General features: G+C 37.3%; 3 protein-coding genes across 4 annotated transcripts; 1 reads left to right on the plus strand and 2 right to left on the minus strand.

Annotated features, from left to right (window-relative positions):
* Positions 1-983: 983 nt before the first annotated feature.
* Positions 984-5,147, minus strand: LOC140792533 (thiocyanate methyltransferase 1-like). Its single transcript, XM_073143603.1, has 8 exons — positions 4,870-5,147; positions 4,087-4,214; positions 3,603-3,689; positions 3,338-3,435; positions 3,165-3,264; positions 1,984-2,030; positions 1,821-1,899; positions 984-1,203 (listed from the first exon to the last, which is right to left on the minus strand). Exons 1-8 carry the CDS (start codon positions 4,970-4,972, stop codon positions 1,150-1,152), a joined length of 696 nt encoding a protein of 231 aa, XP_072999704.1. The 5' UTR covers positions 4,973-5,147; the 3' UTR covers positions 984-1,149.
* Positions 5,148-6,857: 1,710 nt separating this feature from the next.
* LOC140792938 (TPR repeat-containing protein ZIP4) lies at positions 6,858-10,212 on the plus strand. 2 transcript variants are annotated; one of them, XM_073144186.1, is made up of 5 exons: positions 6,858-8,249; positions 8,350-8,539; positions 8,606-8,638; positions 8,728-9,348; positions 9,420-10,212. In XM_073144186.1, the coding sequence occupies exons 1-5, from the start codon at positions 6,928-6,930 to the stop codon at positions 10,104-10,106; spliced, it is 2,853 nt and encodes a 950-aa protein (XP_073000287.1). In that variant the 5' UTR covers positions 6,858-6,927; the 3' UTR covers positions 10,107-10,212. The 2 variants fall into 2 exon arrangements, with proteins under 2 accessions (XP_073000287.1, XP_073000286.1); XM_073144185.1 differs by having other exon boundaries at positions 8,350-8,638.
* Positions 10,213-10,605: 393 nt separating this feature from the next.
* On the minus strand, positions 10,606-22,021 carry LOC140792939 (beta-hexosaminidase 3). The gene is made up of 14 exons (XM_073144187.1): positions 21,359-22,021; positions 20,703-20,777; positions 19,863-19,898; positions 19,646-19,757; positions 19,284-19,354; positions 18,945-19,075; positions 17,933-17,998; positions 16,662-16,762; positions 15,983-16,042; positions 15,713-15,746; positions 14,630-14,728; positions 14,499-14,558; positions 11,558-11,808; positions 10,606-10,933 (listed from the first exon to the last, which is right to left on the minus strand). Exons 1-14 carry the CDS (start codon positions 21,650-21,652, stop codon positions 10,767-10,769), a joined length of 1,557 nt encoding a protein of 518 aa, XP_073000288.1. The 5' UTR covers positions 21,653-22,021; the 3' UTR covers positions 10,606-10,766.
* Positions 22,022-25,341: the final 3,320 nt, after the last annotated feature.

The following is a 25,341-nucleotide window of genomic DNA, read 5'->3' on the forward strand; positions in this document are numbered from 1 at the left end:
AGTTTTGGCCAAAACCTCAAAAGATAAGCACAAAGAAGCCGCAACCTAAGTTTATTTGAGGCTTTATCCAAATATATTAAAGTATTTTTTTTTCTAAAGAAAAGATCTTTTGCATTGAACTCTACATTTTATTGATTTTTAATACATACAACTTTTGACCAAGAATCATATATCATTAGAAAGCTTTAAGCTGACAGAGAAATAAGTTTTTAAATTCCATCCACTCGCGGAATAAGCCTAATACTAGTATAGTTATTTTTTTTTATAATAGCATAAGAAAGATTACATTAGTATACGTTATTCTAGTGTTAGTTGTATATTAGTATAATATATAATAATTATATTTGATTGGATACAAAGTTGAAATAGTAGTTTGATAAATAGCTAAAATACCATTTATGATAAATGGACGAGGAGAAGAGAGAGATTGATGATTGAAGTGCTATCTTTTTAAGGTAAAATAGTTGTCAGTAAATATAAAAATATTAGATAAAATAGGAGAGGAGAGAGAAATAGGTATTAGAGCCATAAAAAAAAGGCTCATCAAACTCGAAATATATATATATATATAACTAATTTATCTAAAATTATTCTAGCATTTAAGGTTTTTACCTTCCTCAACACACATTTGAATCTTCCTACTAGTAAGTTATTTTTTCTAAATAAAGTTCCACTTTTAGTCCACATTGGAAAAACAACAAACTTGGAATGATCTTTATAGCTAAGCTTTTCTCTTAAAATGTGTTTTCTTAAATTAATTTGTATTTAATATTTTAGATGTAAGTCGAGCTGAGCCAACCCGATATTTGGGTGAGTCAAGCTCGAGACACCATTAGCTGAGTCAAGCGAAGTTCTAACTCACTCGAACTCGGAGAATAACAAGTGCCTATTCTTACTCATCAACTCATCTAATTCCCAAAACACAATTCAATCAACACCACTTATCTTAGATGCAGAGACGTCCATAACGGTAAGCCAAGAACTCAAAAAGAAAATCCCTTACTTCAATGAATAGAAAGTCTTAGGTACTAGCATTGTCTTTTGCATCATGAGAAGAAGTAAAATTTTTTAACCACTGCCTGAGAGATAGGTACTAGTAGCCATTCTGTTCTCCAAGTTCTTCAGAAGTATCCATTGACCATCTCTTTCTCAGAGAGCTGGATAGGTTGTGTATCTCTTCCACCTAGCAAGTTTCTCTTTTCCCTGTAATATGAAAATCATCAAGTTTAAAAAAAAATCAAGTTCTTTATTAATATTTACTTTCATTTTTAATAAATTACTAAGGATGATTAGGATATATTTATGTGACTGCCCTTATTTTCTTTGCCTTCTGAGAGATGAAGTCAGCAATGGTAAGGTAGAAAATAGAAGCTCCATATCATAATCAATGGAAGTTACTTATCTACTAAATCAAGTATTAATTCCACATAGACATATTTTGATCAATCATTAGATTATGTTTGTAGCCTTGTAGATCTTACTCCAGCTATTTGAGACCATCGAACTAATTAGTTTCTTAAATAGTTTCTACTGTCATGACATTTAAATACTGTCATGAGAGACATTATCACTGGTGAAGAATATGAATAAGTGCAACGGATGGCGATAACATCTGGGTTATAAGGCCTGATACTGATCCCGAACATAAACTATATATATTAACTGTCTACTTGTTCAATATTATTCCTGTATGATATGGATACCTTATTTTATACAAAATAATGGAAATCAAATAAGCACTCATGAAATTACAGTTAGAGAAATTTTTGCCAGTCACTTTTCCAAAAAATTATAGATAAACCAGAGTTGATATATAGTACCTTGCGTTGTTCAATTGCTTCCTCATTATCTTCAATAGAAAGAACCTTGAAGCCCATTGGTTCCAGCACCTCCTTGTAGCTGAGAGGAATAATGATTGGGAGAACAATAATAGTCTTAGAATTCAGCAACTAATACATACTATGAGAATAATTGCACACTTACTCAGCTACAGCATTGTTGTATGGTGGGCCTCCTTCCTGATCAGAAACCTGCCATAATCATATAAGAAAACAAAATATAAACCCCCTCCTGCCATTTGATGCAATACAGAGAGAAATTTCATTCAACCAAATGATGGGAGAATTGCCTATATTCTGGTTTACCAAGATGATATGCAGAACAATCTAGATTTCCTTCATTTCTTGCATCAAAATATGGACAAGTTACATCTCAAATTGCAATTTTTAGGTGGCAGATAATCTTATCATTCAGTAGTGATACAAGCACTAACAGACAGCACAACCCAATTTTAAACCAAAGAGGGTAGAAACTCGAATTCCTGTAATTCTTAAGAGATATTCTTCTGACTGTTTTTCTGAAGGAGACATGAGATGGTCTCTAAAAGTTACCAGATCATGATGTTACAACTTTAGGAACTTTATGTGTTTGAACTCCTACTCCTGAAAGTACAATAAAAGCTATGCACACAATCTGGTAACATGTTGGAGTTGGAGAAATCATATACTGATTATATCTAGCTTTAATAATGTAGACTGCAAATATACTCTGTACGATTTGGCAATAGGTAGTTCTTGCTACGTAGACCAGAGTCTACTTTATAAGCCAACATATTTGTTGAACCAAGTGACCTACTCCACATGATAATTACTTCAAGTTGTAACCTAGAAATAGAGTGATGAATATGTCAAAACATAAAAATAAATAATGCATCGACAGAAAATTATCAAGAACTTATTTATTTGCCGAATAGGCATAAGTCATTTGGTCCTCACATCGTACATGGACTGGCAGAGTTTCTCCATTTCAAATTTAGTATAATATGTTCTACAGGAAAAGGAATAGATTTGTTAGTCTACTGAACAACATAACGTCTCTTGATCTCCTCTTATGTGTTAGTCTATTGAACAACAGAATGTCTTCTTGATATTTATTCCTCTTATGTCAAGCTCTCAACATATACCAAATGCTGTAGACTAATTGGGAAGCAACTATCCTTTAATGTCCGTTATTTTATTAAAAGATTTTCAGAAAAGGAGGAGAAGAGAATGAAATGTGTATTTAATATCATAGAGACGATCACATTGGAAGCCAAATCTTCACATATTTAATTCTGCATTAAAGAGAAATAGTAAGAGCTGAGAAGAAGTACATAATGACCTTACCAAGTACATCAAGGTAATAAGCTCGCCATCTGGTTTTAAGATGTCACTTATTTTCTTTGCCCAATCTAATCTCATGCTTGGATCAATTGCACAAAAGAATCTGCAGTTTCCTATTAAATATATGAGTTTATGGAGTGCACAAGAGAAGGCCTATATAGAAATGTAAAACGTACGTGTAGTCAAAGATTAGATCAAACAGCTCTGTGGGGTTCCAACTGAAGAAATCTGCTGCCAGAAATAAACAATTTGCATTTGGAAAAGAGGACGACCACTGCAAGCAATTAACTTGAGACTCAAATAAGATAATATGTGAATTCTTTCATATATTAATCCTTATTAGAGCATTTGGTTATATCCCTTTGACTTAAAATGCTCAAGCATACAGGTTAACCAATGAACAACTCATTTTATATTTTGCTAGTGATCTTAGTATCTTACCTTTTTGGCTTTCATAATAGCACCTTCAGAAATGTCAATGCCTACAACAAAGCGTTCAGCGCTCGCTAAAGTGACAACATCATATCCCTGTTATTCAAAAGCAAGTATATGATAGAAACATCTTTAGCTAACAAAACAAGCCAGCTAACAGGAGAGGCAGTACGTAAATAAATCTACAAGAAACTTAAAATAAAGAGAGCCTGTTTTAGAGAACCTAATCTATGCATGGTTGTCGACTTATTTCTTATCTAAGGGCTTATCATGATTACAACATTAATCAACATATGATTTTATCCCAACTATTTGGAGTCAGTTAATGTGATTTTCAAAAGAAAGAATTTTAACTGATGAGCTTCCTTCCTAGATGGCATGGTAAGTATTCCCTTAACCACAAAATGGCATTGCTGACAAATGTTTTTAAATGTGAAGACAAAACAAAAGAAAATTAATAGCAATGTCTATTGACAAGGAAAACAATCCTCACAGTGCCACATCCAGGGACCAAAACTCTGCCTTTTGGGAGGGTTTCTGATTGAACAAGATGTGTAACCGCCGGCGTTGGCTTTCCCAAATCCCATGGTGTCAGTCCTTTATCCCAGCATTTCTCCCAGCCTATATGTTCAAGATAACTGCAAATTACTATAGCTTCTTTCTCATTGAAAAGTACAGAGGTTGATACAGGGTAAAAGAACAAGTCTTGTCTGATAGTTCAAAAACATTACATGTGAACACAGATGAGATGGATTTCTATGATAATTCACCAAATTTCCATAAAAAAATTACGTTATCAGTGAATAATAATTTTAATCTTTTATATTCTTACACTCCTCCCTAATCTCTGAACATAGGACCCCATACTCTGATACCTTGTTAACTTACCATATTCTCTAAAAGCTTAAGCTCTTTGCATCATCGAGTTGTTTAATACAACCAAATCGAATTATTATGACGCTTTTAGCATCAATCATGCATGCTGGATCTCCTCATAACATAGGAAATTCAACAGGAAAGCTAAGGGACGCCGGGATAAATTTCCAAGTTCCAGTAAGGCATTATGAAATCCAAAAAATAGGAAGAGGAGGCTAGATTTAGTGCGTGGCAAATTAAAATCCAAGATGGAGAACAAAACCAAATGTTTGATATTGTTTAATTGTAACACCACATAAAAATGTGAGGGAAAAAGAAAAACGAAACAGATTATCAAACCAAGTCCCAAATTGATTGAATGCAATAGAAATGGAAATAAGAAGGGTGGAGGTTTGGCGACCTTCTCCATCGCGGGAGCCGCACACGAGTCCTCGAACTTGGCCCACCTCCGGATTCGAGCTCGGATCCCTGCACCTCATGCAGCATTCGCCGCCGGCCACCATATATCCTCGCTCAGGGATCACGACTCACGAGGCGCCTATAGAACAGGAGGAGGATGCCGTTGGCAAACGGATGTGACGATGCATCTCGCATTCATGACCCTTTCCATTATATAACACCCTCGTTCAAGTGGGGATTATATCTATTTATTTATTTTACTGATTGAAGTCAGCGCATATTTCAGCATATTGCCTAATGAGCTCAATTCTTAGAAGGTAATGAAGGTATGCGCTGAGCTCACCAGTGACGAATTTGATGATTTATATTTTATAGCGGAATCGTTTGCAGACATATTCTTTCATGGTGAGTAACTATAAAATCTGGGAACCATTTGCCAGCAAAATGGCTGCCCTCCAAGCAGAGCATGCTTGGCAACTCGTGTGCCACACGATTTCTAGCCCTGTTCATGTCACCAATTAATACATATAAAAGGGAATGACTTAGAAGGAATCCTAGCATTCCTCCAAAATTGGCATAGCTCGCCACTCTCTTGACATTTTTCATGGCCATTGATGGCCTTCACCATCTTTCATAGCATCGCTAAGAACCCAGCTGGGTCTACTACTCATCTAAAAACATCCACTTTCTCTCCTACCACTCATGTCTCGATCTTCCTTAAGACTAATTCACGTGATCGAACCTTAACCTTTATCTCAAAATAGATATTCCTTTTAGGGCCCAAATCTCATAAAAATGTTATTGCTTATATATCATACTAATATTTCTCAAATATCCAATATGATACTAAACTTATTTTTCTTTATTTTTTATTGTCATGATACCTACTTTAGAACCAATTTTCATTCACTTCTTTTCATGGATTTAACTAAGTGAATATATGACAATAAAATATTCTTTAAGCTAAATTAATTATACCATTAAACCATTATTAATAATATGTGGACCCCAAGTTAATAAAAAATTCATGTCAAATACATGAAATTACCAACAGCCCTTACCACTCCAGACGACTCAATCACTGAAAGCAATCACCCTTCGTCGCCGGCTCCTCTGCCACCGCTGCACAGTCTGCATGGTTCTCAAACCTAGCATACTCCCTCCATTTGAGAGAATTCATACTTGCATTCTTGCTACATCCAATTTCTCCTATTGAAACACCACCCCTTTTCGCATCTTCCAAGGTGATGCCATATCAAACAACAATCCTTCACCCGACTCAGCATCATACTTGAAGAAGGGGTATCAAGTGTCAAACTCATCATTACTACCAAACCATACAGCTCTCGAGAACTGACACCCAAAGAATACGTGCTCTAAGGTCTCCTCTTGTTCTGGTGAATTTGGCGAGGCTGTGGGCCTCAGTTGGGACCCTTTCCCCTCCTCCGGCGAGGTCTGGAGGATTCCCATGGTCAGTGTCCTATTCGGCACCATTTGGGCCATTGAGCCCAAAGCTTTCCTTAGTCTGAGCCTACCCGATCGGGCTGGGTTGGGAACAGGCTGAGTCAGGCTTAAGCCCCTCTGGATGGACCATCTAGCCCAATCCCATTTGGGCTGTGGGCTAACTAATTTTAGCCCATTTTGGCCTGACCTGACTTGGCTTGGGCAAGCCAGCTAGGCCCAACCTCGAGCTCTTTGTGGACCTTTTCTTATTTTTTATTTATTTATTTTTTGAATATCGAAACATAGGTATTTAACTAGGCATTTTACTAGTGCCCGTCTTAGAGCTAAGCTCAAGCGAGCCAATACTGGCTCGGCTTAGCTAAGCTTGATTATATTTTGAGCTTACAAAAAGTCAGCTCAGCTTGGCTCATTTAGAGCTCGAACTGAGCCTCGGAACCTAATGAAGTTCTTTTATATCATTACGAGTATAGTGGTAAATAAATTTAGACCAAACAATAAGGGTAATACGTTAGTTTCCCCCAAAAATTAATAAACTAAGTACGGAGGAAACGGATTCGAATCCCCCAACTCCCGCGGGAAAGAGCAAAACAAACCCATGAAGATTTCCGAGCTTTCCCCCGATCTCCGTCCTACTTCCGGCGATCCCCAACCCCTGCGCCTCCTCCTAGACGATCTCGAATCCCTCGTCAGAGAAATCGAATCCCTCAGCTCCGACGACCTCTCCTCGCCCGCGACTCTCGCCGCCGGCATCCGCCGCTACCTCTCCCGCCTCTCCTCGTTCGGCCCTCTCCCGGACTCCGCCAAGCTCCTCCTCTGGAAGTTCGCCTTCCGCCTCTGGAACGCCTGCGTCGACCTCTCCAACGCCGCCAGCCTCCTCCCTTTCTCCTCGGACGACGACAGACGCCGGCGAATCGACAATGCTGAGATCCGGCACGCGGCCGCCGATATCCTCCTTCTTGCAGGAACGCCCGCAGGAGTCCCCTCCGCGTCGCTCAAGTCTGCTTCCTTCTTCCACCGCACCGGCCTGATCTGGCACGACCTCGGCCGGCTCGACCTAGCCGCCGGATGCTTCGAGCGTGCTACCGACCTGGTCTCTGGAGCCGGAAGGATCGCCGGAGACGAGGACGAGAGGCGGCGGCTCGTATTAGATCTCAACCTCGCAAGATCTCGAACAGCATGGGAGGCCTCCGACCGGATCCTCGCCATCGCACTCCTGAATCGGTCCAAGACCCTCGTCGCCGGCTCGCCGGCGGTGTTTCCAGCCCTGGCCGAGCAGTACCTCCAGTTCGGCAAGCTTGAGCTGTCCAAGAAACCATCAGACGATGCCCTCAACGCCTCCGATCTGCTCGCGGAAGCACTAGATCTATGCGAGAAGGGGATCGCCGCAGCAAGCGGAGGTTCCGCCGCCGAAGCCCTAGCTCTAAGGAACTTGAAGGAGAGATGCCTCCGGTTCATGGCAGCGGAGAGGCTACAAGCGGATGACTACGAGGGGGTTCTACGCTGCGTTAGGGTTTTGCGGGCGGCGAGTGTGGCGAAGAAGGAAGGAGAGCACCCGAGCGTCGGGTACGTGGCGTTAAGGGCATGGATCGGAGCTGGGAGAATAGCGGAGGCAGAGAAGGAGCTCAAGGCTTTGGTCGCAAACAAGGAGGCGGCCGAGGGGGTAATTGTCTCGGCGGCCGAGGCGTACCTCGCAGCGGCGCCGTCGGAAGCGGCCAGGGAGGTGGTGGCTGCTCTCGCCGGCCGTTGCCGCGCCGGCGCCGCCGCGGCGGTCAGGCTGGTGAAGAGAGTCATCGACGGTGGCGGCGGCGCCGGGAGGGCGAGGGCGGTGGCGGAGCTGGCGTCGGATGAGAGAGTGGTTTCGGTGTTCGATGTTGCACCCAACGAGCGGAACGCGATGCATGCACTCCTCTGGAACAGGTGAGAGAACTCCAATTCTCTCTCTCTCTCTCTCTCTCCATATCTCTTGATTTTTATTTCTCTTTACAGTTGACTCTTTAATTTGAATGTTTGAACACAGTGGAGCGGAGCATTTCCGATCGAAGAACTACGAAATAAGCGGGGAATTATTCGAAAGGTCTCTTCTTTACGTACCGCGTGACGAGGAGAATAGATCTCGCCGCTCGAATTGCTTCAGAGTCCTTGCCCTCTGCCACCTTGCGCTCTCCCAGCTTGATCGAGCTCAAGAATTCATCGACCAAGCGAACAAAGTAAGCAATTCTCTCAAAATATCGATAAAAGCTGGAATATACACTTATTCATCTTTTCCTTCGCAGCTTGAGCCCAACATCAAGTGCGCTTTCCTTAAGGTAGCGTTTTTTTTTTCTACTTGTAACCCCAGACCAGCATATAGAAATCACGTCTTTGAGCTAACTGATACTGACCAAAAAGAATTCAGTTTAAGATCCATCTGCAGAAAAAGGACGAGAGGGAAGCCATCAAGCAGATGCAAGCAATGGTGAACTGCATCGACTTTAACCCAGAATTCCTCACCCTTTCCGCGCACGAGGCCATGGCTTGCAAGTCTACTCCGGTGGCCATTGCTTCGTTGTTGGCTCTTCTCAATCTCTACTTCCCTGGAAATGCAATGCCGATGCCGGAGGTTGCCGTTCTCCGCAATCTCATCACCCTCCTCCACCGCAGCCCGGAACCAGAGCTCGAGATCTTAAAGTACACCAAGCGTGCTCGGGTGCGCATGGTTGAGCTAGGAGCCGAGAGTTTCTTCGGTAAGGGAGCCGTCGGGAGCCGCGAATTGAACTGGTTTGCAGGAAATTCTTGGAATATGGGTCTGAAGACCGGGAAGGAGAAGAAGTATGAGCTCTGTGCTGAGTTCTTAGAGCTGGCAGCTGAGTTCTATGAGCTCGCGGCAAGTGAAGACAACGAAGCAAATCAATCCATCGTCTGCAAATCTCTAATTATGAGTGTTGCTTGTATGCTCAATGTTGAGGAGCAAAAGGCGGCTCCTTTGCCGGACTCTGACATAAAAAAGGCCAATGATATGCTCACTAGAGCTAGTAAGGTACACTAAAATGCTAGATAATATTTTCTTCATGTTTTCGCCAATGTGATTCCTTTCATATATACGTGCAGATACTGCCCTCAATTTCATCCTCTGCTCTGGTTGTTAGTGATCAAACGGTGGAGAATTCCACCCTCTTGTTCGTGCACACCTACTTTTCCTACCAACTCCTTAACAGGGTCGATGCCAATTCACATACCCCACAGCTCCAGCTGATCAAAAGCTATGCTGCTTCTAAAGCATGCACGCCGGATCACCTCCTCCAGCTTGGTCTCACTGCTTCTCAGGGGGCGCGGCCCAACCTTGACGTAGCTGAATTCGCCCTTAAGGCCTGCCTCTCCTCCCTCTTGACCTCGCCTTCACCAGAGTACAAGTTGATTAGCATTGCCCTCCGTAAGCTAGCCTGCCTTGCAGGATTCCATGACACTGATGGTGGCAAGAATGATCCGGCCTACGATGTGTACAAGCAAGCGCAGCAGATCATCGTGGGACTGAAGGATGGAGAGTATCCGGTCGAAGAGGGTAAATGGCTTGCAATGACAGCATGGAACAAGTCAGGTCTGGCGATCCATCTGCGACAGACCAGCATTGCCAGAAAATGGATGAAGATGGGGTTGGATCTCGCTCGGCATTTGAAGGGCATGGAGCAGTATAGAGTAGGTATGGAGGAGTGTTTTGCAAATTTTGAGAAGCTCTGTGGTGGCCAAGGGAGAGAAATTGAGGGAGGGAGCTGTAAATCTCAACCAGTCCTAGTATAGAACTACCTTTAGAGAAACCTTTGGAAACAAAGAAGACTCTGTACAGACTACCATCATAAATCTACTATGCAACGATCAAAGTGGAAATGAAAGAATGATTCATATACTTCGTATCTCTTAGATTTTTGGGGAAAAGACTGAAGATTCGGTTTGAAATTTACTTCAGCAAATTTGTGGTAGTACAAATTTAAATCTGGAGTTAAACCCAGGAATTAGACAGAGTCACTTCAATAAATCAACTCATCAGACTGATACTATACTGTGGACATCATACTGTATTCCTTTTTCAAATAATTGAGGTAATATTTCTAAATTTACATTAACCCATGATTTTTATAGGTCTAAATTTACATTAACGTAAGAATTTTTATAGGTCTTTTCATTAGGGCCTATGGTTCCAGGTACTGAATGCTGGGCCGCAGTTATTTATGTTCCTTATTAATATTATACTTCAAAAAAAATCAGAAGCCATAGTTCATCCTGACAGAAGCAGATAAAATGGATGAAGAAGCAAGCATAAGCTTTTATTTTATTGCTTTAAGAGGAGTAAAAAATATGAAATATACCAATTATTCCAATATCAATACTAACTTCCCCGTGGTTTACCATTGCAAACAATATGCCACTCCGTGCCAGCTAGGAGTCCGTCAGCTAGTGATTCTACTGCAGAAGACAAGAGCCAGGTTCTGTTGGAGCTTGCCGACCGAATCCAACCAGTGGTGCAGCAGCAACCCCTCTACGATTCAGCAAGCACCGGAATCGAGCTAATCTTGCAGCAACACGATTTGGATCCTTCGCAAGCCTGCCAAGTGGAGTCCACAATCGTTCTTGTACATGACAAAAAAGAAACAAACAGATCAATAGATTTGTAAAGCCAATGTGGGTACATCTATCAGTTCATTAAGCAGTTAACTGGAGTCCACAATGTTTCAATAAACTCAACTAGTGTGACAGGAATGTGTATACTACATAGAAGATATAGATATCATGTCTTTGATACTGTGGTTTCTTACTTAGACAAGCCGTTGAGCAACAAGAATACAGCTTTCTTTGATCTTGTTATTTCTTACTGTGAGAGCCGTTAAGCAACAAGAATACGGTTATAATGTTCATCCGGGTAACAATAACTTGGTTTCTTTTTACTTTATTGCCGTCAATCAAAGAATATTTGTGTTTCATAGCATATATTCATCAAGATAAAGTATATATCTATACAGCAAACTGTAGCTGAACCAAACTAAGGTTACATGTAGGGATTGTAAAGAATAGCTGACTTGTTTACATTCTCATAGACTATATTCAAATGCTAATAATTAGATGGCTCATACTCTAAAAAGAGAGGAGATGTAATGGTCAACCGAAAATCCCTAGTTCTAGAAGGTATGAGAGGATTATTTATGATGAAACCTTATCAATTTCAACCTATCAAGAAATTAGCAGCAATATATTACCTGCGGCTGCTGCCGCACGTGGCCAAATGGTTTGTTCAATATCTGATGCATCAATATGCTCACCCCACATGCAAACCTCACCACCAATGACCAATTTCTGTTCTTCAGGTTTAGAGATGTTTGTGAGGGGCTCATTCATATAAAACCCCTCCCATGTGGCATCCAAATGATCCAAGTACCATTTGTCCTGGTTGCTCACAATGCACCGCAATCCAGCAGCAACCACTCTCTGAGCCACTCCACCACCAAGCCTATCAACATATAGAAGAATTTGTCATTTTCGAATGACATATTTGATAGGAAGAATACTACATATCGTCGTACATGGTTCAGTAGCATTAGTACGAAATGCAGAATCGAAGGTACTCTGAAATATCATATGATAGCTGTCATGATCTGAAATAGGAATCATGACCGGCAATGCATCTCAATATGCTTGAGATACACGAAGCCTTATTAATACTTTCTACATGTACGATGACAAAATAAATAAATAAAATGAAGATCTGCTTTATTAATTTTAAAACTAATTGCAATAAACATAAAACAATGTTATTGTTTTTGAGTCTCTAACGAAATAAATAAATCTTCTAATAAACAAGCTTAAAATCCAAAATAGCGGAAAAGTAAATAGGTGAATCCTAAGTGGAGGTGGAGTCCGGGTATATCTCGCTCAGTCGCCCCACTGACTATTACTTGAGATAGATAAATAAATTTTAAAAAAAGAATCCATGAGCCAATAACTATAGCTCAGTGAGTGGAATCTACTAAAAAACTAAATAAATTCTAAATTATATTAATGCTGAATAAGATTAACTGAAAGCAACAATATCCATAACAAGTTGCAATAAGCATGCTCTTTAAAATAATAAAAATGATAACCATAAAGAGTCACAACTTGTAACCTTGCACAGTTTCAACGTATTAACATTTTTTCAATATTTATACTGTCATATGTCTCAATGGGTCTAAACCCTATGGATCCACATCAACTACAGTCACCTCGAGATAACGCTCAAAACTTTTTTTCATAGTTGATCCGGTTAGGGTCATCAGATGATATCACTATGTGATCAATACATTCTGTCTTTTCTATTAACCGTTGAGAGAAGTTAAAGTCACCTAGGAATTTATCATTCATCCTAGGACTGTTCCCTAACTCCGCCAGAGTCACCTAAGAAAGTCATCACAGTGATCTGATTTAAGACTTTCCCCTGGACTTTTAGATAGACTTGAGTCACCACGGAAAAATCGCAAGTGATTTATATCGAGATTGTTCTCTAAGTCATACCAATACTAGTCTCATTTTTTCTTTTCACAAATCTCAATATTTGCACAAAGTATGGTGATGCAATGAGTATAATGATTAAATGCACACAGAAAATGTAACAATTAATTTTTGCACGTACGGATGAAAATAATAATTTTGCACACAGAAAATTTAAATGGTCCGACAAAGATATGAAATATAATAAAATAAATATGTGAGTGAACTCACTCACTTGAGTCTAGGCAAGACAACTGAATCTCAAATCCCTAGCTCACGTGCTAAAAATCACTACCTTTAATAATAAATAACAATAACATTTTTAATAAAAAAAATATTAAAATTTTTTTACAATTTAATTCAAAAATTATTAATTTGGACCAAAATAAGCCCAAATTAGTTGGGTTGGGCTGCAGTTGGCCCGCAGCCCAACCAACTAACACTTAAATGGATTGGGCCCAAGGCCCAATCCAATTAGCTAATGGAACCGGGTCGGGTTCCTTGGACTCGGATCCAACCCGACCCGAATCCAAAAACTAAAAGGGAGAAGACCAGACTTGGGTTGCCCGAGTCTGTCTTCTCCAAGCTGAAAAGAGAGAGAAAAAGAGAGAGAGGGAGAAAAAGAGAGAAAAAGAGAGAAGGTGCTGGCGGTCACTACCGACGATGAACCACTAGCCGCACCCTAACCTCCCCGACACTCTCGCGACCCAGCAGACCATGAGATTTGGAGGAGGAACCGTAGATGACGGTCGACAGCTCGACTCCATGGCCGGCGGCCATGGAGTCGTCTCCTCTACACCTCGAGTCATGAAGACTTTAGAGGAGTGCGCCTGCGACACGAGGTCGACGACGCGAGGCTTTGGCACACGAGCAATAGCGACCCGAAGCCGCCGGCCAACATGAATCGCCAGTGAAGTCGAAATCTCAAATTAGGTATTTCCGTTTTTCCCTATTAAACTTTAATTAAAATTTATGAGTGGGAGAGGGCTTATGGTCTCCGTTGGCTCCGGTGGTGCTCCGACAGGCCGATTCCACGGCGTGACTCCATCGGTGAGGAAGAAGAAAGCGAAAGAGGGGAGAAAGAAGAGAGAGAGATGGGGGCTGAGGTGGTTAAGCAGAGAGAGAGAGGATTAGGGTTTTTAATTTATAGATTAAAGATCCCGAATCTGAATTGGATTCAGCGAGATCTTCTGTTGCGCTTCGTCGCGTGTCGGAGAGGGAGAGGGGTGGGGCTGCACGTGCAGAGCACATGCACCCTCCTCTCTCAACCCCTGATCATTATTTTTTTTTTTTCTGGTTCTTACAATAGCAATGTTAACCCCAATATTAATTTTGTTGACTACTTTCTCTAGGTTAAACTCATTAAAATCACTGATATATACATTTCGATGTAAATTGATCATTGCAAATGATCAAACAGTAGTTCTGGATGCAAATTCTGGAAAAAGTAAATCAATAGGATGTTTTCTTAGCTGAAACATTGTTAGGAATATAACAGAACAAAAGTATTTTTCACATCTTTGTCGCAAAATTCAGTTGTCAAAATGCGAAGTTGCTAACTATATGACATGAGAAGTCTTCCCATCCCTGTAAATTTTAGAACTACAAATATGATTTTCTTGTCAGTTGCATAATGTATCAAACTTTTTCGGGAAGATATCTGAGCAGAAATACCAGTTATGCACCACAGTTTTGGGGTTCAGTTTGTCTCCAAAGTGGTTGAATGTCTCCTCCCTGTGACCATAAATATGAGTATTAGAACAAGCTAGTAAGAAAGCAAAAAACTGCATATAAAAGCTTCTTACCAATTAATGATGTCATAACCATGTGATAGTGCTATCTTTTGCGCTTGTAAGACAAAAAATCTGTAGGCATCAGATCCGTTCATATGATGTTTATGCAACCTAAAGATAAAAAGATGATACGATAAGTATTGAGCATGTTGTATGATGGTCATTATACTTATTGTGATCCTAAAATGCAATAGCATGAGAAGTGGGAATTACTTCTAGAGAATAGAAACCAAAGTAGCGGGAAATTATTGAAAGAAAGCAACCATCATACAAATCAGAAATATGAAAGAGATATGCTTAAAACTCTTTAGGTGATATGGGAAACCTGCTTACATGATAGTGTCATAATATGTTACTAACTTATAAGGTTGATGACAACTCTGAACTTCTATTTGGTGCTTGGAACCTCTCCTATGGAGAAAAACTATTCACATTTACTCCATGAACACTGATTTCAGAAGTATTTATAACTACGTCATGGCTACTAATTACGTTTTGCTGCAACTTGTTTCTTTGTTGCCTACCAGTGGCCTCTTTCTTGCATGCAATTCTCTGACCAGCATAAATGCATATCATCTTTTAAATCTGTTAAGATATGCTAAATAATTTTGCATTTATTCTGTACTATCTCTTTTATCATATTTCATAAAGATTTGGTCCTGATAATTCATCACACATCCTCAAAAACACATTGAATTTCTTCACTTATTGTGACTTCTCTTATAACATGTATAAGGTGTCTAAGTTGAAAGTGTTGAGCTGCAAAGTTGAAACCTGAAAGCTCCTTCATAAAGAAGAAATTTTTTTTCTATTAAGCATATCAATAGATTTCATCAACTTAAAACAAAATTGAGAATCCATGGGTAGGTTCTCCTTTTCTTCATAGATGTGCAGATGATTTTTTTTTTTCCATTTGGGTGAATTTATTAGCAGAAGACACCATGTCCAGGATAGGAAAATTTGCTCAGATTCTGCTAACTGAGTACTTGTTGTCATGAGAGTAGAATATGTAAGTTTTACAAATATAAGTTGCACAATTTAGAGATAAAGTCAAAATGAAAAACATAAAATAACAGAGTTCAAATAGATATACACCATTTTTTCACATGAGGTGTTGTAGTCCAGCAACCTGAAATTCGCAAATAAAAATAAATTTTAGATGTACTTAATCTACACAAAAGGATACCATTATTTTGTAATACAATCGATCTAGGATTTAATGAAAGTAAAATTTAGAGGATTTTTTCTGGAAAGAATTAATCAGAAATAGTGGGTACCACAAAAAGAATAATTATGATAAGGCATTGTGCATAAAAGGACATTATTATGAGGAAGTAATGCAAACAAAAGGTTTAGGAAGCTCACCTGTGTTGACTTCATCACCTCCCAAGTGAACAAACTTGAACTTGAAAACCTTGCTGTAATCTGCAAAATAACCAAAAAAGAAAGCAATTAGTTCATTAAAGAAAGAAAAACAATTGGTTTTCCTAGAACTAACAGGAAGAGATCATTGTACTTATGCATTTTTATAACCATAGAACAGAATTGTTCAAGTAAAGATTTCAGAAACAACTTTGATAATTCTTCTATTGAAGTGAGAGGTTAGTTTCCAATATGACAATTTTACGAGAGGAAGTTACCAATATTCAGTTCTACGAAGTCCTACTATAATGAAATTTTTATCTAGCGATATGATATTGAGCATCAGTATAAATCAACTACCAGATGCTTCATTTTCGACTTCCATGAAGTGTTTGATTCTTGTATATGGTACATAACTTAGTACCACATATCATCAGAAAATGGTGACTGGTGACATCAGAATTACATGACAAGATCTAGTATTTTAATATTGGATGAAGGCTTTGTAATTGTGTGAATCTATTTGACACTTGTAGTTGTCACAATTAAGTAATGAATAAGTCCATCCACACATTCTTACACATATATCTATAGTTTCCCTGTATATGTCAATGCTGGATTGCCAGATGCTTGCTTTACAGTTGAAAGAAGTAGAAGATACACAACAGCAATGGTATATCACCTGAAAGAATTCCATCAAGTACTTTAAAAGAAAATTCATTGCTGACATCAAGTGGTTCTTGGCAGTTAGATGATGGCCATAGTGATGGATATCCAACACCCCTAAAGGAAGAAAGTAGTCAGCTTCTCCAAAATTCCACAGTATATAAAAAAGAGCCCACTATCATTTCTTTGACTGATCCAAAAAATGAATTCTTAAGACCTCATTTACTTTAGGAATAAGATCAATTTTAGAATAGATATTTTTCTTTGTTATTTTCAAAATGACATTTTTATTCTACTATTCTTCTACTCACTTATATTTTGTATTTTAAAATAAGAGTGTAACAATTATCTTTCATATGATATAAAATAAAGAAAAATATTAAAAAAAAGTTATTTTATTTTTTATAAAATTACCATAAATACCTTATGATTTAATACAAAGTAGGTTGATGGGATACATATTAAGGGTAAATTAGTAATAGCATTAGTGTATGAAATAAGATGTAGTTTTGGTGATTAATGTTTGAATTCTAGAATAATGTTATTATAATATTTAGCTATTATTTTGAAATAAGAGGTTGTATTCTAAAATAAGAAACAAATTATTTTTGAAGTGAATGGTAGCTAAGGATCCTAACCAAAATGTAGATATTGGCAAAGAGTTCCATTCAGATTTTGCAAGGTTGGTCCAGCTATCTTCTAGAAGGAAAAAGAAATGGAGAACTTCTTATGCCAAGAATGATTGCTTATAAACACTAAGTAATCACCTAATACTGCATGGTGATTCATTAGTTTCTGGAACTAAGACTTTCAGTTTGGTTCAGTTCAAATTTGGATTTGATCTAGGAGTTCTAAGTAATTCTTTTTTTAATTTGGAATCAACCTTCAAATTTGGATTTGATCCCTGGCTTCTAGGGTGAATTTTCATAGTAGAATCATTATGTACTTCTACAGTTTATTTGCACTTCATATTAGTAAATACAAGGAGCAATCTCAATTTAAAAGCATTTAAGTAAAGAAACAATACGATACATATTAAAAACTAAATATTAGTGAAAGCTATTGATTTAACTGGTTTTGTAAACAAAGATAAATCTGTAAATTAGTTGTATCCTCATAAAGGACGACATAAAAGTTAAAGCAGGAGGGCAACACTTTAGAGCTTTCCTCTGGAGAAACTAATAAACTTCTCTCTGACACTATTCATACTCCTTGTAAGTTTTAAGTAAGAATTGCAGAAATAGTTACTGTGTCAGAACAGGGAAAAAAGTTCAAAATCATAACTACCATGAGCGAGCATGGCCTGGAACATCAATCTCAGCCAACACGTTTACTCCTCTTTTTTCTGCATACCTGCAAGATTAATTTTAGCACAAATGAGAAGAAAACTAATTGTGTAATTATACATAGAAGTAGAACAAGCAACAGATATTCACATCCTAGATTTATGTAAAAGATTCTACTATGGATGAGGAACTTGGGCTAATAATAAGTCTTGAAACAGAGGCTATACATGTCTTAGCTTCCATGGATCCAAAAGAATTAGGACACACTCTATTATTCTACTTTATGGATATGGGCAAATGCACACATCCTCTTGTGAACCACAGAACATAACAGTATTTTCCAATTTCTCTTTAAAAGATATCTTTATTCCTTTCAAGTGTCAAACATCACCATTTACATATTGATGAGCCTATATCATAGAGTTAGACTGCCATAAACATATAATATGAACATTATAGGAAGTGTCCTCGTTTCTCAATCATTTCAGGCAGTAGCTTTTTGAATTATCCAAGATGATATAGTAATTCCTGTTTGCATTTAAATGTGGCTTAACCGAGGCTAGTTACAATGTAGACAATTAAGTTTGATAATCAATAAACCAGGGGAGACAGAAGATATATTAAGTGAATCTTGTGTCTGGATAATATAAAAACCTTCAAACACTCTGATAGTTCAAGATGGTATATCTGTAATATGTCACAAAGAGAGAGTTGGAGCATCATTCATAAGTGGCAAGATATGAAAGTCTGATGTTTGTGGATGGATGAATAATAATTGACCGCAGATTTTTAGCAAGGAAACTGATCAAGTCTGGTACATTAAGTTCATACTTAAGTGAATTCTTTGTCGTAGTCCACAGAGAAATGACAATCATGTCAATGATCTAGATAAGTATATAGTTCTAACCTATTTGTAGAAGGCCGCAGATAATAAATGATCATGTCTCTCAGGAACTTGGACGAAATCATAGTTACTCAAAGTTATATAGTATAACAATGGAAGGAAAACGTACTTCACAATCTCAAGAGCATCAGCCATTGTATATCTTTCTGAGTTAGAGTATGCACCATTCCATAGTTTTGGATATGAAGGTACTTCAATAGGGAAAGACTGTTCATCGACAATATGCCAATGAAGAACATTCTGCATGGCGGTAAGATCAAAAGAATGCAGAGTCATAATGCGAAATCTATAAAGTTAGCATATAATTAGAATAAAGCAAGAAAAATCCTGAATAATTATGCTAAGTATCTAAACTCTATTCAGCTTAATTTGGTGGTCTATGTACAGAGAAAGCTTAGCGGGAAGCAAACAAAACATCAAGCAATGAGAACAAAAGAATTTGACATACCAGTTTACTGTAGGTCATTGCATCAATAACACCTTTTATAATGGGTAAAGGAAGATAATGCCTTGAGGTATCTGTATCATACAATGTATCAGTAAATAACAAGAAAAAATTACTAAAGGAGGTGGTACCACACTGTTAATGAAAAATGTGGAGAAAAGTTCCTATCATCTGAAAGATTCCTAAAATCAAGAACTGAACTAAAAGTCTAAAAGCATGCAAGCACTAGTTTATCTTCAATACTTGAAATGCCAATCTTAATGCAATATAGTATTAACATTTTCATCAAAGTTCATATCTGACATTTTTACAGGTGCATTATTTATTAATGACGAGAAGCATGTAAAATTCAGAATGTATCTAACCAATAAGAAGTCCACGATAAGGAAACCTTGGCAGATCAAAAATAGTCCAAGGAGCTGCATGCAGTTCAAGTACTTTTGTAGTGAAATTGAAATGACACAGTTGACTAAAAGTCTGCAACAACAGAACAATTATTACCAGCTTAGTAGGATAAGATCCCAAACCTTCTCATTTTGCATACAATTTAACTTCTGTAATGAGATGGATTTTGAAAGTTACCTGTAAAGCATGAAATGCACCAAAAACTGTTTGTGCCTGCAAAAATAACCTACTGCTTACAAACAGTTGACAAAAAAAAAAAAAATGATGCATATTATATGACATAGTGGCTGTTTACTGCAGAGAGTCTACTGAGTTGTCCGAGATTGCTTTTGCACATCTAAAACCAGAGGTAATATACTTTTGATGATATATCATAATAAATGCACCTTGAGATCTACTGAATTGAAGGTTTCATCTTCTGGATGGACTTCAGCAAGTGGTAAATTTCCTTTCTCTTTTTATACTCTTTTGCAAGTCATGATGTTCTTAATGCCTATCTCGTTTTAAGAGATTGCATGGAAAAGCACTATAAATCTAAAAGGTAAAGAAATCACAATCTTCTGGTGTAGCTAAGGGAAGGAGATGAAACTCAGAAATCATAGAAATTGGAGATAAAATTTTATATACTAGGATGTACTCGATGATCCTATATAATTATAGTTAAATATGATGCTGAAACTGCTTTGGAATCTAAACGGAATATTTGACATTCATCTAATGCTAGTGTATATGACAGTCTTTTGACAATCTCTAACTTTGGTGATGCAAGCACTATGTCAAGAAACATAATTATTAGATGGAAATACAATGAAGAGCAGTAAGGAGCACAGGAACAACTACAGTCATGATATTTACCAGATTTTGTGACATATAGACCAACTAACTCAACAATGTTCCCTGAGATTAGTTGAGAATCCACTGGAAATATAATCTTTTAAACTTTTGTTCCCACCTCAAGTAGAAAAAAATAAAAGTGTAGATATGAAATCACATATCTCATAAAGCCTAGATACTAACCTCAATTTGCCCATATATGGTATTTCCACTTGCCGGCACAGACAACTTGTATGATTCATCAATCCCAAAGTTTAGCTGCACCTCTTCCAATAAGTACTTGATAAGAGCATTAAAAATACATTTTGCATGCTAATTAAAACCAAGTACTTTGAAGATATAATGTGGTGGAACCTTTGCTGTAAAACTATATCTTAAACATTAATATAGGCTTGTTGCACATAGACTTCTAAATTTCAGATCCAATATATCTATTCTAACCACAAATAAGATCCACATGAAACCACATTGAGACAGTGACAATGTGATGCTACTAGTTTCTTGACAAGTAAATAATTCTGTACTTTGCAACGTAGATGCATAAAGAAAACCACTATGAAATATACTAACTTATATTACCAAAGTATTCACCCCTCAGAAAATAGAAGAAATGCGTATCACTATTTTATCACTTGTCATAGAAATTTCCTTGTAATTGTATTAATCTTTTATGTTAAAAAAAATCCATCAAAATGGTTTCAGTTCCCCCGTAACATTTTACTGGACAAAGTGAAGATATGATTCTACCAATGTTCACTAATCTATATGTCTCTCCTAAAGAACTTTGCATTGTATTGCAGAAATATTACTCATAGCCAGATAATTTCAGCGAAAATTACCTCATCGTCTGGTGAATTTATGACGATATTTAAGCCGGCGAGCACACCGTATCTTGGCAAATTCCCATCAATAGTATTAGCCGCTTCGACCAAGCTGACCATCCTCTCAAACGCTTCCTTCAACATCCCAGAACCATCCGAATACTTGCTCCCCTCCATCGACAACCTGAAATCTTTGCTCACATAAAGAGTCTGCGAGCCACGGCGCACAGCCTTCGGCATTGGCCACAGATCTATGCCATTGACGACGACGAAGAATCCAAGCAGCAATCCAACCAAGAACACCAACGACATTTTACTCCCACGAATTGGGTAGTCTTTTAAACACGATTTGACGCAATGTAGATACCAAATGCACGAAGAACTGCGCGCCCAAAGTTCCTCTTCTAAGCAGCAAACCAAGAAAAAAAAAAAAGAGAGCTCTAACAAGAAGAAAAGAGGGTCATCTCGGGAACAAAACAGAGTAGACGAAAGCGACCAGGGTCCCAAAAAAAAAAAAAAAAAACAAAAGATGGGATCTTTGTGAAAAGAATTCCAAACGACAACAGCGTAAAAGTTGTCGTTTTTCGTCGCTATTAGGTGAACAAACTGGACCGGAGAAGAACCCAATATTAGAAACCAACCGAGAGGACAGCGTAAAAGAAGCGGCTTTTTACGGGAGAACTTCACGAGCTCCAGAGCATCTACGAGCGAGGAGAAGAAGACAAACCGCAGGAGGAGGATTCATTAAAGGTGAAGAAGGTAAATAAAAGCTTGGCGTTTGCGGAGTTAATGAGTTTGGCGAAGGTAGATACGAATGGAGTAGGATTCCATTATTGGCTTCTTGCCTTCCTTTTTTGGCGGGGAGGAGGTAACCCTCGTTTTTAATATTATATCTTTTTCTTTTTTTAACATTTTTACCTTCTCTTTGTTGCTGGTCGGTCACGTGTTCTTGTTCTTGTCTCTGTCCGCCAACAATTAATAGATACGCTGAATTATTTATTGACCAAAATGGGTCTCCTTACAAAACTATATACCGTTCTTATCCTCTCACCAAAATTATGAATAATTTATGAAATTTTACATAATTGTCATTATTATTATTTTCAAAATATCATAATTATCGATGCGATTTTAAAATATAATAATTGTTACTAAAAATTTTATACTCCTTCAAAAATGTCAATCCGACTAATTAAATTTGACTAATCATGATTAAAATCAAACTTGGATTAGAAAAAAATAGCAGGGAAGATATATTCTATATAAGAGAAAAATTACTAATAAATATTTTATGCTCTAAATTAAACTTTTAGAAAGAAGGATCTTTTTAGTCAGTTCTATTTGCTTGTTAATTTTAACAATAATTTTTAAAAATAATTTTACTAAAAATTGAATCATCATAATGGCAACCTTCAAAGAGTCAAAAAAAAAAAAAATAATGGTTAATATTTTAAAAATGTAACGGCAGTTCTGATGTTTTGAAACATTTCAATAGCAATTATGTAAAAAAAAAGAAGTTATATTTTATTAGCATCTAATTGTAGATGATTAATTGAATAATTAATAACATATGTATACAAATTATGGCAAATTCTTAGGCACGAAACTTGATTGATTAGATAAGTTGACTAGGATTCTGATTAAGATTCAAGAATTACCAACTTTTGCCAGGAAAGGATGCCAATGTCAAAAGATGGGGACATAGTTATCAATCTATTTGATGTTTAAAATTGAAGTATTGGATTTGACGACATCACAGAAAACAATAAGATAAATAAAATTGTAGGCATTCTAATGTTTTTTTTTTTCTTTCAAATAAAAGAAAGAGTTATATAACAACTCAATTTATGAAGATATTTTATTCACTAATAATAGCCAATCCTTCCAAGAAATACATAATAAAAAATCTAAAAAAGTATGTACATTAATACTCCGCTAAAAATCAATCTCAACATCCACCGAGAAAATTGAGGCTATAATTTCTGTCATGAGCTAATAGGACTCAACTAACTACTGGGCTATATTAATAACCTTTTTAGTTATTAATAGTTAATGGACTTCGTATGGGAATACAACTTTATTTCTTATATCAATCACTATAGTTAGTGGTGTCAATCAAGTTAGATCGAATCATATTGGGTCAACATTAGGGGGACATACATATGACTCATATATAAAATAGTTAGATAGATCACTCAGAATTTGACTAATTCGCATGTTATTTGGGCTATAAATAGATCGACGCAATCTAACTCATTTATTTCAGATAAAAAGGACTGAAATGATAAGCACAAATAGGTGTTCCTTAATCAGGTTAGACAAATAGAACCGTTTAGAAAATTTAATACCAATTAGTCAATAATACCTAACTTTGGAGTCTTAATAAGAGACTTTTCAGGTGATCTTTGTTGTATTATGTGGTCACCCTAATCAATTGCTACGAAGGTCTGAATGACATAAAAGGTAGTTAACCAAATCACAAACTTTATTACCTAACAAAAGACTAGGGATGGAGAGTTTCTGACCACAGGAGGTATGTACCAAAAATTGCTAAAGAAAAATAAAATAAAATCTCTAACTCAGATAATAAAAACTTATTATTTGGTGTGCAGACTTAGAACGATAAAAGACTCAAAAAGAGTGAAGCAATAGTGAATTTGACTCTGCCTTTTATTTTGAAGGACTCGTATCAGTAATCTTAACAATAATATTACCGTATAGTAAATTTAATGATAAATGCAAAATAACCTTTAATAAGTTTTTTAAGGTTAATATAAAAAAATAAAAGCGGAACCAAATTAAAGATCAAGTGAGAAGTATTTTAGGCATTTTAATTTTAAAAATAATAGAAATATTCTCTACTTTTTTTTATCGGCTACTATTAGGTTATAGTTAACTCAATTTTCTTTTGAGACGTTGAAAATGAAACACTTGCCTTTAAATACATGTGCCCCTCATATGGATAGAACTCACTTAGTTTTTAAGTAACCTAATGGTATTTTTCGACTTCTTTTTGCTTATATTATTTGTGAAAAAGCTTTTATCTTGTATATTATGTATGATTATTAGATCACATGGAAACTACCCACGTGAGGGGCACATATACTTGGAGAAGAGTGTTTCGACATAGTATTAGAGTCTCGGCTTTACTAAACAATTCGAAACTAAGATCATTAGTAGCTCCCCCTACCGTTGATCTTCTTCTGCTCCATTAAGAGGAGCTCTCAACTCCGTCGGCCGGGTCGGCACTATGGGTGCATTCCTTGATTGGTGGGGCATTGACTAGCATGCCGACCTCGTCTACCAACAGCAGGTGCCAACTGACAGTGTAACGCCCTCGCCCGGCATAGGCATGTGCACCCCCACAAGACACGCGCGGTGCATGCGACAGGTCAGGCGAGGCCCGTCACGCACAGATACTCCTATGCACATATAATCATAACATCATCAAATAAAACCTGCTAACCTATCAATGATCACATAATCCATCACCAAATAAATCATACTATTAACCAAATAAACATGTTAACATAAGAATATTCAAGTCCATAATAATATACACTAGACCACTACATAATCTAGCAGAACCCAGACAGGCCACAACAAACCATCAAGATATAAGTAAAATAACTAATACAAGAGTACACTATAATTCAACCTATATTATACAAATTATCGTCTAATACAAAAGAGTACAAATATAAAATACTAGTACAACTCAATTTCTATATAAACTATCATCTATACCATCTCGCATTTATAGCTCACCTCATCATCGCTCTAAAATATCTTCTCAAGATATATCAAGTCGCTATCACGTACCACATATCTAAAGGATTAGAAAAGAAATAAAGAGAGAGTCATGAGCAAAAGACTCAGTGAATAGACCTTACCCTGAATCAGTGATATCAAACAGAGAGTAAATTATGTATTAGATAATATAAATCAGAAAGATCATCATGTCATGAATGAATATATGAATGTATCCTCAATAATACATA

The sequence above is a fragment of the Typha latifolia genome, chromosome 7 (genome assembly GCF_019914945.1).
Source record: "Typha latifolia isolate L0001 chromosome 7, TyphaL0001v2, whole genome shotgun sequence".
Taxonomy (NCBI): Eukaryota; Viridiplantae; Streptophyta; class Magnoliopsida; order Poales; family Typhaceae; genus Typha; species Typha latifolia.